This window comes from Podarcis bocagei (genome assembly GCF_964188305.1).
Source record: "Podarcis bocagei genome assembly, chromosome: 8".
NCBI lineage: Eukaryota > Metazoa > Chordata > Lepidosauria > Squamata > Lacertidae > Podarcis > Podarcis bocagei.
Window position 1 is genome coordinate 92,956,654 of NC_138133.1, and position 14,858 is coordinate 92,971,511.

Consider the following 14,858-nt stretch of genomic DNA (forward strand, 5'->3'; position numbering starts at 1 on the left):
TCCGTGGTTATTTTGCATAGCTCCTCCTCCTCCTGGCATCTTGATTGAATGAGGGGTTTACTTATGAGCTGAGCCCAAAGCAGCTTTACAGCAAACATTCAAAACATCAAAATAAAGAGCACTGGAGATACAAATATGCAACATACAGAGCACGTCAATTTTCCTTGCTGGCGAAACCCTACGGAGATTTGAGGACCTGTGAATTCAGCCTATAGAGCAAAACAACCCCAACTGGGTACCAACCTGCACTGACCTAATAAACAAGAAACACATCGGAACGTGTAATGGGAGAACCTAGAGAGGGTGTGGATGTGAGGGTGGCTGTATGAAGAAGAGAAGAGTTTGGATTTGATATCCTGCTTTATCACTCCCCTAAGGAGTCTCAAAGCGGCCAACATTCTCCTTTCCCTTCCTCCCCCACAACAAACACTCTGTGAGGTGAGTGAGGCTGAGAGACTTCAGATAAGTGTGACTGGCCCAAGGTCACCCAGCAGCTGCAGGTGGAGGAGCAGAGACACGAACCCGGTTCCCCAGAGTCCACCGCTCTTAACCACACCACACTGGCTCTCATTTATGGCTCCATTTGCCATAAAAAGGTCCTAACAGAGAAAGCAACTGTGTCGTAGACATTCAGCCTGTGTGAAACAAGGGAAGCTTTTAGGATACCTAAAAGACCGCCTTCCTGTGGGATCACAGATCTTTGGGGCAGGAGCCTAGCATCCCTGTCTCAGGTGCCCCAAAATTCCCTATCCACTCTGGCCCTGTCTTAAATTCCCCAGGACATTATACTTAAGGAAGTGAATGCAGACACAAGGCTAAGAGGACCTGCTTCCTTGCGCATGCCAGAAAGTGGGGAACCTCCAGGCAAGGTCCTGATTCAGTGCTGCAGGGGTCCTCGTGTGGTCCCCGTGCCACGCCCATCTGCCCCACACCTGCTGTCACAGGTGGAGTCAGCTCTGGGGCAGGTAAAGGCACGTTGGGCAGGAATAAGCAGGAGCCTGGGGCAAGGGAGACTAACATGCGGACCCTTGTACATTTGGCAAGAAGCAGAGGCCCACTTGGGAGGTCCTGAGGGGAGTCGGTCACTGCCTAAAGCAGGGCTGGCCACAAACCCCACTTCTGTGCCCCACACAATCCGAAATCAAAGCATGCAGATAAAGGAAAAACCTTCCCCTGGCGCCCTGGGGATGGGGGGGGGCGATGGAGAGCTAGGCAGCCCCCCACCTGACCAGGTTGCCTGTGGGGGTTGTCACTGGGATTGACTCCCTGCCCCCCAAGTGCTGCTTTACACCCACCCACCCTCCCCACTGCTGCACCCATGGAGAAAAGAAGATGTCTGGAGTAGAAGGGGTTTTCCACTTTACCCTTTGGGGGAAAGGTCTCCTCTCTCCGCACAGGCCTTGCCTTTGCTCCGCGCTGCAGCTGCAGGGCTCAAACTGAAAAGGGAACGAAAGGTGGGAGGAGGAGGATTAATTAACAGCAGGAGAGCCCTCCTGGCTCAGCCCACCCAGCCCAGCCTCCTGCTCTCTCCCCAATCAAATGACATTTTGAACATTGCTGTTTCCATGCCCTCCTTGAGCTTGCAGGAATATCCCCCACCAATAAAATAAATGAAGGCGTGAGCAGGGCAGAGGGAGGGCGCTCTGGTCAACTGCAGGGAGGGGGGTGAGCACACCAAGGGACTCGGGGGCCACACCAAGGAGAGCCACAGGACTCGTGCATTGCGAGGGGGGCTGGACTAGAGGACCTTTGGAGACCCTCACAACCCTACAATTGTATGATTCTATCTCAGACAGACAGATAAATGGGCAAAGGAAGGCAGAGTCCTACCAAGTAATAAAACGGAGAATTTGGCTGCCGGACGCGACTCCCGGGGTTAACGCTCCTCCAGCACGGGTGCCCAAAAGTAACCGTATCGCCTTCTTGCAACAATACTTTTTCTACGTAGAAATAAGATTTGAAACAATCAGTTTAAAGGTTTAAAAACAACAGCAAATCTCCTTGGCCAGGCTTCTGATCCAAAAGCAAATAAACCAGAAATGTGTCTATTTTTTTTTCTGTTTTAAAATCTTGTTTCTACCTGTGAGCTGCCGTGAGGTGGTTTATTACTATAAGAATAAAAAACACCAGGCAGCCCTCACCAAGCAAAACGATTATTTATTTATTTACCATTTTATTAAATTTGTATACTGCCCTTCAGCTGCGGATCTCATGGCAGTTCACAACGTAAAGGACCAACTCTTCCTGCTGCAAGGAGAAAAACCGCAAGAGCAAAGCTTCATTGATTTACTGCATTGTATGGACCTTGTATGGGACGCAGGTGGCGCTGTGGTCTAAACCACTGAGCCTAGGACTTGCCGATCATAAGGTTGACAGTTCAAATCCCCGCAACAGGGTGAGCTCCTGTTCCTCGGTCCCTGCTCCTGCCAGCCTAGCAGTTCTAAAGCATGTCAAAAGTGCAAGTAGATAAATAGGTACCACTCTGGCAGGAAGGTAAATGGCGTTTCCGTGCGCTGCTCTGGTTCACCAGAAGCGGCTTAGTCATGCTGGCCACATGACCAAGAAGCTGGACGCCGCCTCCCTCGGCCACTAAAGCGAGATGAGCACCGCAACCCCAGAGTTGGCCATGACTGGACCTAATGGTCAGGGGTCCCTTTACCTTTCTGGGCCTTCAGGGGAAGGAGGGACAGGTTGCCCACCTCTGCCCACATCCAGAGCCACCCAGGGCTGGAGATTCCAGGGAAGAGAGGACTCCCAACGGCCACGATCCAGAATGGCTCTGCAGCCACAGGAAGTCCTCCTTCTGAATCCCAGTTGCTAGAAACCGCAGGAGGGGAGAGTTGCTCTTGGGTTCAGATCCCGCTTGCAAGATCCCCTTGGGGGCACCTTTTTGGCCACTGGGTGACCAGATGGGCCACTGGCCTGTTCCTTTGCTCAAGGTCATTTGCTGCTACCCGACAGCAGTTTCCGTGTTGGCCTCCCTTCCTTTCCAAAAGGTGCTCAGACCAACTTTTTCCAATACAGTTGTACCTCGGAATCCGTTCTGGAAGTCCGTTTGACTTCCAAAACGTTCAGAAACCGAGGCGCGGCTTCCAATTGGCTGCAGGAAGCTCCTGCAGCCAATCGGAAACCGTGTTGGACGTTTGGGTTCCAAAGAATGTTCACAGACCGGAACAATCACTTCTGAGTTTGCAGCGTTCAGGAGCCAAAAAGTTTGACTCGCAAGGCGTTTGGGATCCGAGGTATGACTGTAATTATCTGAAGCACATCAGACTTGGGCATAGGTTTGCCCGAGGCCACCCTGTGAGGTTTACAGCTGTGCAGGGACTCAGACTAGACTTTCAAACATCCAGACAGCACCAGTGCCCTGCCTGGCACACTCTCTCGCTGCTGGCAGGCTTCCTCTTTGGGCTTGCTTCATCATGCAGGAGAAAAGGCTCCTGTCCAGGTGACAGAGGCTGCGTGGATTTCAGGAAATGACTTCACTCCTCTTTGTTCTTTCCCTAAAGAATCGGGACTGTTCTTGCTTGCCTGACAAGGCCATTCATTGCGTTGGGGGTTTCCAGAGAGTGAGAGAGGATGGTGCAGATCCAGGGGCGCTTGTGTGGGGAGCCTGATGCGGGAAGAGCTGCTCATCTTCTGAACAAAGATGGAGACCCACCCCCAACTGGGGAACCTTGAGCACAGGGTGACGGGGTTGGCACAGATGTTTGCAAACCATATCTAATTCTGATTTCTGCTAGACATGACGCTTGTTGCCATAACCTAGATATTTTATTACGCCTCCACGACTAAAGGATGTGTAGAAACATGTTCTGAATGTCACCGCCTGGTGATTTTGGATGAAGAGTGATGCTCAAATTTATTAAAAAGAAATCATTTAATAAAGTTTCCTTGTGTCTTGGCCACAGCACTCACCGCTGATCCGGACGTCATTGATATACACCCCGGTTAGGCTGGAATCCACGAGCTTGTAGGCCCCAGCCGTGCGGATCACCCGGGCGTGGATGCGGGAGATGTACTCGCGACTCCTCTGGGCAGCGGAGCTGAGGAAGGCGTCCACGGCGGCCACGCTTCGGCCAACCAGCGTGACAGTGTTAGGGAAGCTTGCAGGGGAGAGAAAGAGAAAGGGGGTGGGTACTGGGTGTCCTGTTATTTTCTGGTACTGGGGGTCCTGTTACTGGACGGCAACAGCAGTGGGTGGGTGGGTGAGGGAGGGGTGGTGTCTGTGGGGAGGGAGGAAATCAATACTGTGCAATAGGACTGGGTGGTATCTGGTTTTCAACACTGTGATATATCGCAAGCTAAGCATCACAATATATCAATATATCATTATGTCTGAAATAAAGATAAAGCTATGTAGACGCATAGCATCTTAAAAAGCAGACATCACCTTGCCAACAAAGGTCCATATAGTTAAAGCTATGGTTTTCCCAGTAGTGATGTATGGAAGTGAGAGCTGGACCCTAAAGAAGGCTGATCGCCGAAGAATGGATGCTTTTGAATTCTGGTGCTGGAGGAGACTCTTGAGTTCCCCATGGACTGCAAGAAGATCAGACCTCTCCATTCTGAAGGAAATCAGCCCTGAGTGCTCACTGGAAGGACAGATCCTGAAGCTGAGGCCCCAAGACCACCTCAGGAGAAGAGAAGACTCCCTGGAAAAGACCCTGATGTTGGGAAAGATGGAGGGCGCAAGGAGAAGGGGACAACAGAGGACGAGATGGCGGGACAGTGTTCTCAAAGCTACCAGCATGAGTTTGACCAAACTGCAGGAGGCAGTGGAAGACAGGAGTGCCTGGCGTGCTCTGGTCCAGGGGGGCACAAAGAGGCGGACACGACTAAACAACAAATGTAGACACATTGACTGGCTTCATGCTTTTTCCCAAATTGTGATTTTTGCTAAACACCCCCCCCACACACACACACAATTTGTGGTATGTTGCCAGGCCAAAAATTATGAAACCGATATCATGATATGGACTTCAAACTGGTTTTGGACGATATATTTCCTAGCCCTAACACACATCATGATTCACAACATATTGCCAGATCAAAAATTATGAAACTGGTATCACGATATGGACTTCAAACCAACTTGGAATGATATATTGCTATACCGCCCAGCCCTCCTGTGTGATCCCCACAGTAAGAACCCGCAGGACGTCGGCGCTTTCCCACAAGAAGCATGAAGTTGCCTGCAGTTGTGGGGGAAGGGGGGAAAGCAGCCATTGCTGAGCTCCTTCTCGCTTTTGCATTACGTTGTGCCCCCCCCCGCATGCATTTTGCGCCTGGCGCTCCCAGCCCTTCCTCAAATGCTGAAATCTTCTCGCTGGTCCAGAAAGCCTGGCAGCCTGACCAAGGGAAACACCAGAGAGGAATGCGGAGGAGAACAAAGCAGGAGCGCAAAGAGGCCGAACACAAGACATCACGTCCTCAAGGCAACCCCAGCAGCCCCAGACACAGAGAAAGCCCCTCCGTGGTGAAATAAACGAAAATCTGGCCTTATTCCCTTAAGGGGGACACAAGAGCCCTTATAGAGTCCTTTGCAGGTTCTCCATCGGTCAGAGAAAATAACAGAGGCCAACCAGAGAATATTGAGAAGCAAAGCAGCTTGTAAGCCTGATCTTTATTGAACTTGCAGGAGGAGGACCCAGAACCAAGGTGTGCCCGCCCTTATACAGACATTTTAAATTGCCAGCCCTGGAGTCCAAGACCACCCCCAGACACATCATTACTACATCACAGAAAAGGTGGTTTACAACAGAAATCTGAGTGCATTGTTTATCTCCTGTCTGGCAGGTTACCTCTTAATGCTCACTTGATTGGATACCCTGGGGAGCCTGGCCAGTCTTTGGTAATGATAAATACTTAGTTCCTGAGCCAGGTCACAGGCTCACCCTATTCATACAGACATACCCTTAAGACAGGATTTGTGAATGAAAAGACAATGGGGAGGCTTTTCCATTTTCCTTTGACCTTGCAAAGAAAACATCTGGTCAGTCTGGGAGCCAAAATGGTTCCAGGGATGTTTTCCTGCGCTGCTTAAGACATGTCGTTTATATATTTATGTACGTGTTTGCTTGGTACGTTTATGAACATTTTATATATATATATATGACCTTAATTTTTTTATTTCAAAGGACACATCCCTCAGCCGGGACCACCCAGGCTACTTACTGGATGAAGTCAGCATGGTCCGGGGCTGCAGCTCGGCGGCCGATCCTGCGCAGGTGACAGGGTCTCCGTCCCTCACGGCAGGGCTGGCAGGGGGCTGGCATTTCAGGAGAGTCCCGCTTGCTCAGCAACCAACTTGCAGGAAGGCAGGTGCTGGGAAAAAGCAGCCAAGGTTTCTGTCCCTCGTTCTGTTAAGAGAAAGCAGAAGAGCCAAACATGGAGACAGGGAACTGGGAAATGAGCCAAGGGGAAGTAAGGCAAATTCTTGCACTCTGTGCAAAAACGGAGTCCATCACCCACTCTTGAAAGGAGAAGCACCCATTAACTTCCCGGAGAATGGAGATCTACCACAGAGTTGTATAACGGCATGATGATAACCAGACCAAGCCCATCTTTACAAATCCCGTTTCCCAGCCACCTGCTTGCTTGGAGAAGAGAAGCAAAGTTTGTCCTCTGGGAGCAGAAGCCTGTGATTCCCACCCCCTTCGTGCTTTTACTTAAAGAGTACCGTATTTTTCACTCCATAAGACACACTTTTTTCCTCCTAAAAAGTAAGGGGAAATGTCTGTGCGTCTTATGGAGCGAACGCATGGTCCCTGGAGTTGAATTGTCCAGGGGCAAAAAGCAGATGATGCTTTTTTTTTTTTGGAAAGAGGGAAGTGGGTGTTGAAACAAAACCGCTGATCGTTTGTGATCGGGGAGCGAGATAAGGGACACTAGAGATAAGGGAGGCTGTCTGGGAGGGGGGAGGAAAAGACAGCGAGCTTGCAAGGAGAGGAGACAGGAAGACTAAAGCAATAAGGAGAGAAATTAGAAGAAAAGGAGGAGCCAAAAACTGCTCCAGCTAAGGAAAAGACACTAAGGCAAACAAGAGGGAAGGGAATGTTGAAAGGAAGCAGCTGATCGGCAAGCGATCGGGAGGGAGATAAGGGACTCTAGAGATAAAGGAGGCTGCCTAGGAGGGAGGTAAAAGCCCATGGATCCTCAGGATTTTTGCATTGGGTCACCCCAAATTCACCGTCAAATCACATAGCATGTCCATGGCTACAGCCTGCACCAAAAAAATCACGCATCCACTGTTGTGTGGGGCCAAAACGGCGCAAAAACGTGGTTACAAAGAACAGATTCACATGGATTCTCAGGAATTCTGCATTGGGCTACCCCAAACTCACCGTCAAGCAATGCAGTTGTTTTAAAACAGGGGTTATGTGAGATCTCACGGAAACCCAAGCTAGAAAGTTGGTCTTCTGGACCTGCTCAGGTTTCTGAGTTGCGTCACCAAGGGCAGCCCCACAAAGAGTGCATTGCAGCAATCCAATCTGGAAGCGACCTGAGCATGGAGCATAGTGGCTAAGTCATCTCTGTCCAAAAGGGCTCATAGCTGGCAAACCAACCAGAGTGGGAAAAGGACTCTCAACTACAGAGGACAGTGTTGATCCAGAAGCACATCATCAAGTCCCAAACAGGCGGCTACCCAACTGGAATTCATAGTTTAGTTATACTACACACTTAACAAAAAACACCCTGATGTTTCCACTGGAAACTGGGAGGCTGGCGCAGAAGAGATGCCTACAAAATCCTGGCCTGTGTAGGAAGAATAGATTGGGAAGCAGAGATCTGCACTTCCTTCAGGAACATTCATTTGGGTTTTATAAAGCTGAAAGAAAATATTTTTGTAATGTGTCACAGTAAATAATTAAATGCAGGAGGGGCTGACTGGATCTTGGAGCAGAACCTTCTACGCAGGCGCCAAAGCAAAGGCAACCATGAGTCATACCTCGTGATTTGAACAAAAACACAAACTGAAAGTATCAAGAAGAAAAGGGAGTTATTTTATTCAACAGCATTCTTTTTATTTCTTGCACGCTAATTAATTCTATTTTTTTAAAAAGAAAAGAAATATGCAAGGTTTTACTAGTCTGCTTTTCACTCTCCTGAGGGGCCAAGGGAGGAGAAAAGGAGGAGGGTCTGCCCCTCCTTCACAGAAGCATTGTGTTGGAAGGGACCCTCCAGGGTCATCTAGCTCACCCCCTGCAAAGAAGGATGAGGGGAGGCCAAAATTACCAATCTCTGATTGCGGAAACTATCAAGGCATCTCTCTATTAGCTGCGGCCAGCAAAATTCTTGCAAGGATCTTAGCAAACCGTCTCGTAACAATATCCAAGGTGACCCTTCCTGAATCCCAAAATGGCTTCCGGCCTTCTAGGGGGACAGTGGACATGATTTTCACCGCTCGACAGCTTCAAGAAAAATGCAGAGAGCAAAACCAACCCCTGTCTATGGCGTTCATTGACCTGACTAAGGCTTTTGACACTGTAAATCGTAATGCCCTGTGGACTGTCCTTCTGAAAATTGGCTGCCCAGATAAATTTGTAAACATCATTCGGCTCCTCCATGATAATATGACAGCAACAATTGCAGATAACAGTGGCTCTCAAAGTGAACCATTCACAGTGGGATCAGGGGTTAAACAGGGTTGCGTTATTGCCCCAACTCTATTCATTATTTTCATTGCCATGATCCTACACTTTGTCGAAGGGAAACTCCCCACCAGGGTAGAAATCATATATTGAACAGATGGAGAGCTCTTCAATCAGAGCAGGCGGAAAGCAAAGAGTAAGATTACCGTAATTTCCGTCCTAGAGCTTCAGTATGTTGATGACAACGTAGTGTGCGCACGCTCAGAGGATGACCTCCAAACCATCCTAAATATATTTGCAGAAGCTTACGAAAAGCATGGCCTATCACTCAACATCCAAAAAACCAAAGTGCTGCACCAACAAGTACAAAATAACCCCTCTGCAGCACCACAGATCCAACTCAATGGTGTAGCGTTAATCACATTAACTGTTACAGGAGGATATTTCCTAATTCACCAGCATAATGAATGATGGTTCACACCCTGGCCGGCACTTTCTTGCTCTCCTGCCCTCGGGCAGAAGATAGAGAAGCAGGAGTAGTTGCACTAACAGGGTAAAGAACAGCTTCTATCCGTTAGGCTGCTGAATGAAAAGATAACAACAGGGCAACTGACTTTTGGGTTTGGTGGGTGTGCGTCAGAAAATGAGGGGATTAAGACTAAGAGAGCTGAGTGGGGGTGATCGTGTAATCTCACTGCATACAAGTTGTACCAGTGACAATAAAGTATTTCAATTCCAATTCAATTCCAATTCATAAGCAGGAAAAGGTTTTCCACAGGGTGGAATGGAAGACATCTGAAGGCAGCCCTGTTTAGGGAAGCTTTTAATGTTTGATGTATTACGGTATTTTAATATTTTTTTGGAAGCCGCCCAGAGTGGCTGGGGAAGCCCAGCCAGATGGGCAGGATATAAATAATAAATTGTTGTTGTTGTTGTTGTGATTATGGTACCAGATGAAGAGTCCTGCAGGACTCGGAAAGCAGAGTCACAGCTCTGGGATATTGTGGTTAGATGAGGGCAGCTTAGTCCTCCTCCTTCGTGAGGATGCAACCTCCCTCTTCCTCTGCTTCCCTCTGAGTAAATGGGGTTCCTTCCGCCTGCAGAGGTTGCCAAAGAGGACCCAGGGAGGTTGTGCCCCTGCTCTCCTGGTGCTGGCAAGAAGGGGCTCAGCCAACCCCCTCTGGGAAACAAGGAGGCGAGGGCTCGGATCCAAAGGGGAGGTCTGCTTCCAAACCAGCGGCAAGGGATATTTTCTGGAATATCTGGAACTGGAATGTTCTCCGCCCCCCTTTCCAGCCTGTCCTCTTTGCCCCCACCAGGCAGGCCAGAGAGCTCAGAAGGCCAGACCTGCAACTTCACTTGGGAAGCTGCACAACTGCAAGGAGAAGCAGCAGAGGGAGCGAGAGGAGGAGGAGAAGAAGGAGAAGAAGGAGAAGAAGAAGAAGAAGAGGAGGAGGTTGGGCTTGATATCCCGCCGTTCACTCCCCTTAAGACAGGCATATCCAAAGCCAACCATAGCTGTCAACTTTTCCCTTTTTTTGCGAGGAATCCTATTCGGAATAAGGGAATTTCCCTTAAAAAAAGGAAAAAGTTGACAGCTATGAATCCAACCCACCAGTTGATTTAATCCAGCCCCCGTGGGAGTATACTACGTCCTGGGGTGAAATCCTTAAAAAACAAAACAAAACTCAACAACTTTTGGGGTAAAATTGTAAGTAAAACTCAACAACTTTGGGTTTGAATCCTAAAAAAAGTTCAAAAACCTCAATCCCAAAAATAGCTGAACAACGTTGGGGTAAAATTATAAGAAAAGCTCAACAACTTCAGCCCTAAAAAAACTCAACAACTCTGGGTTTAAATCCTAAAGAAAGCTCAGCCACTTTGGTCGGCCCTCAAGCATCTTCACTTCATCAACTCTGGCCCTCTTTGGAAAAAGGTTTGGGGGCCCCTGCGGCTGAAGGAGTCTCAAAGAGGCTCACAATCTCCTTTCCCTTCCTCCCCCACAAGGTGAGTGGGGCTGAGAGACTTCAAAGAAGTGTGACTGGCCCAAGGTCACCCAGCAGCTGCAGGTGGAGGAGCGGGGAAGCGAACCCGGTTCACCAGATTAGGAGTCCACCGCTCTTAACCCCGACACCACGCTGACCAGGAGCCCTGCAAAATAGCACCCTGCCATGTCATTTTTTAAAAATAATACAGTAGTGCCCCGCAAGACGAACGCCTCGCAAGACAAAAAACTCGCTAGACGAAAGGTTTTTTCGTCCGCGATTTGCCTCGCAAGACGAATTCCCCTATGGGCTTGCTTCGCAAAACGAAGCTTGCCCCGGGGACAGCGGGTCTTCTCTTTTGAAGCAAGGGGCTGCGGGGAGATAGCGATCTCCCTGCAGCCCCTTGCTGCAAAAGACGTCCGGGGGAAGCGGGGAAGCGAAGCGCTTCGCTTCCCCGCTTCCCCCGGACCTCTTCTGAAGCAAGGGGATGGGGGGAGATAGCGATCTCCCTGCAGCCCCTTGCTGCAAAAGACGTCGGATGAAGCGGGGAAGCGAAGCGCTTCGCTTCCCCGCTTCCCCCGGACCTCTTCTGAAGCAAGGGGCTGGGGGGAGATAGCGATCTCCCTGCAGCCCCTTGCTGCAAAAGACGTCGGGGGAAGCGGGGAAGCGAAGCGCTTCGCTTCCCCGCTTCCCCCGGACCTCTTCTGAAGCAAGGGGCTGGGGGGAGATCGCTATCTCCCCCCATCCCCTTGCTTCAGAAGAGGTCCGGGGGAAGCGCTTCGCTTCCCCGCTTCCCCCTGACGTCTTTTGCAGCTGTTCCGAAGTGGGGCGGGGGGCGGGGTCACCTGCCCCAGCCGCCCCACTTCGGAAAGCTGTTCCAGGAACAGCTCCATAGGAACCTCCATAGGCGCCCGTCACCTCTCCAGCCAGGAGAGCGCGCGCGGGGCTAAACCAGCCCCCCGCGACCCTCTCCCAGCTGGAGAAGTGACGCGCGCCTATGGCAGGAGCCTCCATAGGCGCCCGTCACCTCTCCAGCCGGGAGAGCGCGCGCGGGGCTAAACCAGCCCCCCGCGACCCTCTCCCAGCTGGAGAAGTGACGCGTGACTATGGCAGCAGCCTCTGAAGGATGCACCGAAGCCTGGCGTGGGGGGGGGCGGAGAGACCTTCTCCCCGCGCCAGCCTTCGGATGGCTGTCCTGAAGACTTGGGGTGGGAGAAGGGTTTTCCTTCCCACCGCCAACATTCAGAATGCTGTTCTGAATGTTGGCGGTGGGGAGGAAAAACCCTCCTCCCACGCAAGCCCCGGGAACAGAGGGAAAGCGCTGCGCGCCTTCCCCTCTGTTCCCGTACCTGTCCTGAAGGCTTGCGGTGCGGAGAAAAGCCCTTCTCCGCACCGCCAGCCTGGCAAGCGGTTTCCCTAGGAACGCATTAATTGATTTTCAATGCATTCCTATGGGAAACCGTGCTTCGCAAGACGAAAAATTCGCTAGACGACAAAAATTGCGGAACGAATTAATTTCGTCTTGCGGGGCACCACTGTATTCATTTTCATCCGTTTCCAATTGCAACCCAAGGATGGCCCCATTGTAACCATGCCAAATTAGGCTACAATTACTAATACCAAGAATCCAAATACCCAATGAAGTAATTAGGAATTGTCTTTCTTCTCTCTCCCCTGCAGGCGGAGGACTCGGGCCTCAGTTGCTCAGCCCGGCAATGGGCGCAAGGGCTGCTCGACCCCCCCCCCCCGCGCTCACCTGCCGCCCGGACGGAGACTCCTCCGCGGTCTGCGCGCCTCCCGCTTTGGCGCCCGGCAGACCCGGCCCCGCCCCTCCCGGCCCTCCCGCGCCCCCATTGGCTCTCGCCCGCGCCAAGCCCCGCCCTCCCGCGGCGCGGCGCCAGGAGAGCGAGAAAGCGAAAGCGAAAGCCGCGCTCCTGCGCCTGCGCGGAAGTCTCCCGCGCTCCTGGCTCGGGCGGGGCTGACCCGCGGCGCCAACACGTGTCCGCCCACTCCCACGTGCACGGAGCCCCAGGGGGGCGCAGCTCTTCCCCCCTCGTTCCAGCCCCGCCAGGTGGGCTCGGCGGAGGGGCAGGACCCGCCCCCCAGGCGGCGGAGCCCGACACGCGACCTGGCTCTCTGCACGTCGGAAGGGCTCCAGGACGAGGGGCAGAGGGCTGTGCTGGACCCGAGCCAGAGACCCAGTTTGGCACACACAGGCAGGCAGCCTCAATGGAGGAAAGGGGAAAGGGACCATGCCCCCCCCATAGCCACACCACGGCGAGCCCCCCCCCCCCGCAAATGGTGCACGTGTGCTACTCATGGCTGTCATCTTTCAGATTTGAAAAGAAGGGATCAGCAGCCTCCCCTGTCCTGGGGACAGCCTATGGGAGATCTAACCATCCGGGATGGAAGCAGCGGGAAACGGCGCTGGAAGAAGGGATTTCCCGCAAAAAAGGGGAACGGCTGAAAATTGGCCGCTGTTTCTTGAATGCTTAAAAAAGCTGGGTCAGCATGAGTCAGCAGGTTGCATATAGAGAGTGAGAAATGTTTGTTTGTTGTTGGGTTGATTGGTTGGTTAGTGAAAGCTGGTAATGTACTACAGTATTTTAATATTTTTTTGGAAGCCGCCCAGATTGGCTGGGGAATAAATAATAAAATTATTATTAGTGTTGATGTGTGTGCAGTTGGTCAGCCGCTTTTGCACAAAGACTTGTAAGAATAAAAGCAGAAAGCACTCTGCAAGGATACTTTTCTCATGGACTCTTTTATGCCAACAAGGGTCAGAGGACCAGGCTGAGGCGACAAAGGGAGCTCAGAACCCCCCCCCTTTTTTTTACAAACACTGACAGGTTGACAGCTATGGTGCTGCCCCTTCTTGCGACCCACATTCCCTTCCCGATGCCCCTTCTCCCAAGAGAGCTTTCCCTGGCATTGCCCTATGGAGCTGAGGCAGGGAAAGGGAGGCCACTTGAAGGCAGGCAGCCTGCCCAGGAGGCCCCGGGTTCACACCAGCTCATATCCCCAGCAAATCAGCCTTGCAGAGTTTGAAGGGATCCTCAGGGCTATCTAGTCCAACCCCCTGCAGTGCCAGAATCGGCTCATTTGGCTCGGCTTGTTTCTGACCCGCCTGGCACCGTGGAGAATCCAGCTGTGCGGCTGCCTTTCTCCTCACTCCCGGCAAAGTTTTGCAGTTATTTCGGAGGCAGTCCGTGGCAGTGGACTTTGCTTAGCCTGCTGGGCTGCTGCTGCTGAGTACAATTTTCTGGCACCGCTGCCTGGCACAAGTTACGCAGGGGGAAGCTGGACCCTTCTGCGTCCTGCGCATTAAGCAAAAGTTCAAGTGTGCTGGAAAACGCCACCTCCCTGGATCGCCAGAAGTGCTGCCGTTTAACAAACAATCCTTCCTGATAACAGAACCACGCATGATTCCTAAGCTGGGCAACACCCAGGGTGGCAGCTGCCCGTCGCAATTTGAAAATGATTAGGAAACTACAAAAAGCATGACCAGACAGTTTTGGGTGACCTTGGGCATAAGTTTGCTTTTATTGACTTTTCATTTTGTCTGGATGCATCTGTGGCGGGCAGGCGGGTGGCCTCCCATCGCTGCCATCTGCCCGGTTGGGGCACCATGAGACGTGGCGCTGGCCAGCCCTCCAGCCATTGCCAGCCAGAAGGAATTTCACCTCTCGGATGGAACTTCAGGCGTCTCCTGAAGCCTTCAAGGGTAGTTGTCGGCGTATGAAAACTTGGGGATGAAATACTTCCGCACCAACTGCTGCATGGCGGTGAAAGACTTTGGTGATGCCGGCCTCTTCGGAATGGGTGGGAAGGGGTCCAAGTTGATTCTTGGCAAGGGAAGTTTCACAAAGGGCGCAAACCCCTTCATGAGGTAGCGCGGGAAGATGTACGGGCAGTAGAAGCCTGTGTTCGAGGGAGACAACAAAGAGGAAGAGGAAGGCCACTGGGCATGGGAGAAGCCCCTGGACTCCCCTTTCCTTCCTCGCCCCTGACTCTAATCCAGCAGAGATCAGCTGGGAAACAACTCGGCTGTCCGTTTTTCAACCAGCCACTGTACTTCTGCTTTCAACAACAGCTCAATGCACTGGCATCTTTTTTATTTAAATCTTTATATAACTGCTTTTTTAAAAAAGACCTGTAAAGGTAAAGGGACCCCTGACCATTAGGTCCAGTTGTGACCGACTCTGGGGTTGCGGCACTCATCTCACTTTATTGGCTGAGGGAGCCGGTGTACAGCTTCTGGGTCATGTGGCCAGCAGGA

General features: G+C 51.6%; 2 protein-coding genes and 1 long non-coding RNA gene across 10 annotated transcripts in view; 1 reads left to right on the forward strand and 2 right to left on the reverse strand.

The window, feature by feature from the left end:
* The window catches only part of NUGGC (nuclear GTPase, germinal center associated), a 39,649-nt gene extending 33,268 nt beyond the window's left edge, over positions 1-6,381 (reverse strand). The window contains exons 1-4 of the mRNA XM_081204242.1: positions 6,178-6,381; positions 3,919-4,106; positions 1,831-1,940; positions 1,365-1,436 (exon numbers count right to left, since the gene is read on the reverse strand). Coding sequence (XP_081060368.1) covers positions 1,365-1,436; positions 1,831-1,940; positions 3,919-4,106; positions 6,178-6,278 — 471 coding nt within the window. The 5' untranslated portion in view covers positions 6,279-6,381. The remainder of the gene's footprint in view (positions 1-1,364; positions 1,437-1,830; positions 1,941-3,918; positions 4,107-6,177) is intronic.
* LOC308593217 overlaps positions 1-14,858 on the forward strand; it is a 285,688-nt gene that overhangs the window by 190,666 nt on the left and 80,164 nt on the right. The gene's annotated exons all lie outside the window — the stretch shown is intronic.
* Positions 14,092-14,858, reverse strand: part of WDR97 (WD repeat domain 97) — a 42,329-nt gene continuing 41,562 nt past the window's right edge. For all 8 annotated transcript variants that reach the window (XM_081204309.1, XM_081204306.1, XM_081204305.1 and 5 more), the window contains one exon: positions 14,092-14,500. In XM_081204309.1, coding sequence (XP_081060435.1) covers positions 14,298-14,500 — 203 coding nt within the window. In that variant the 3' untranslated portion in view covers positions 14,092-14,297. The remainder of the gene's footprint in view (positions 14,501-14,858) is intronic.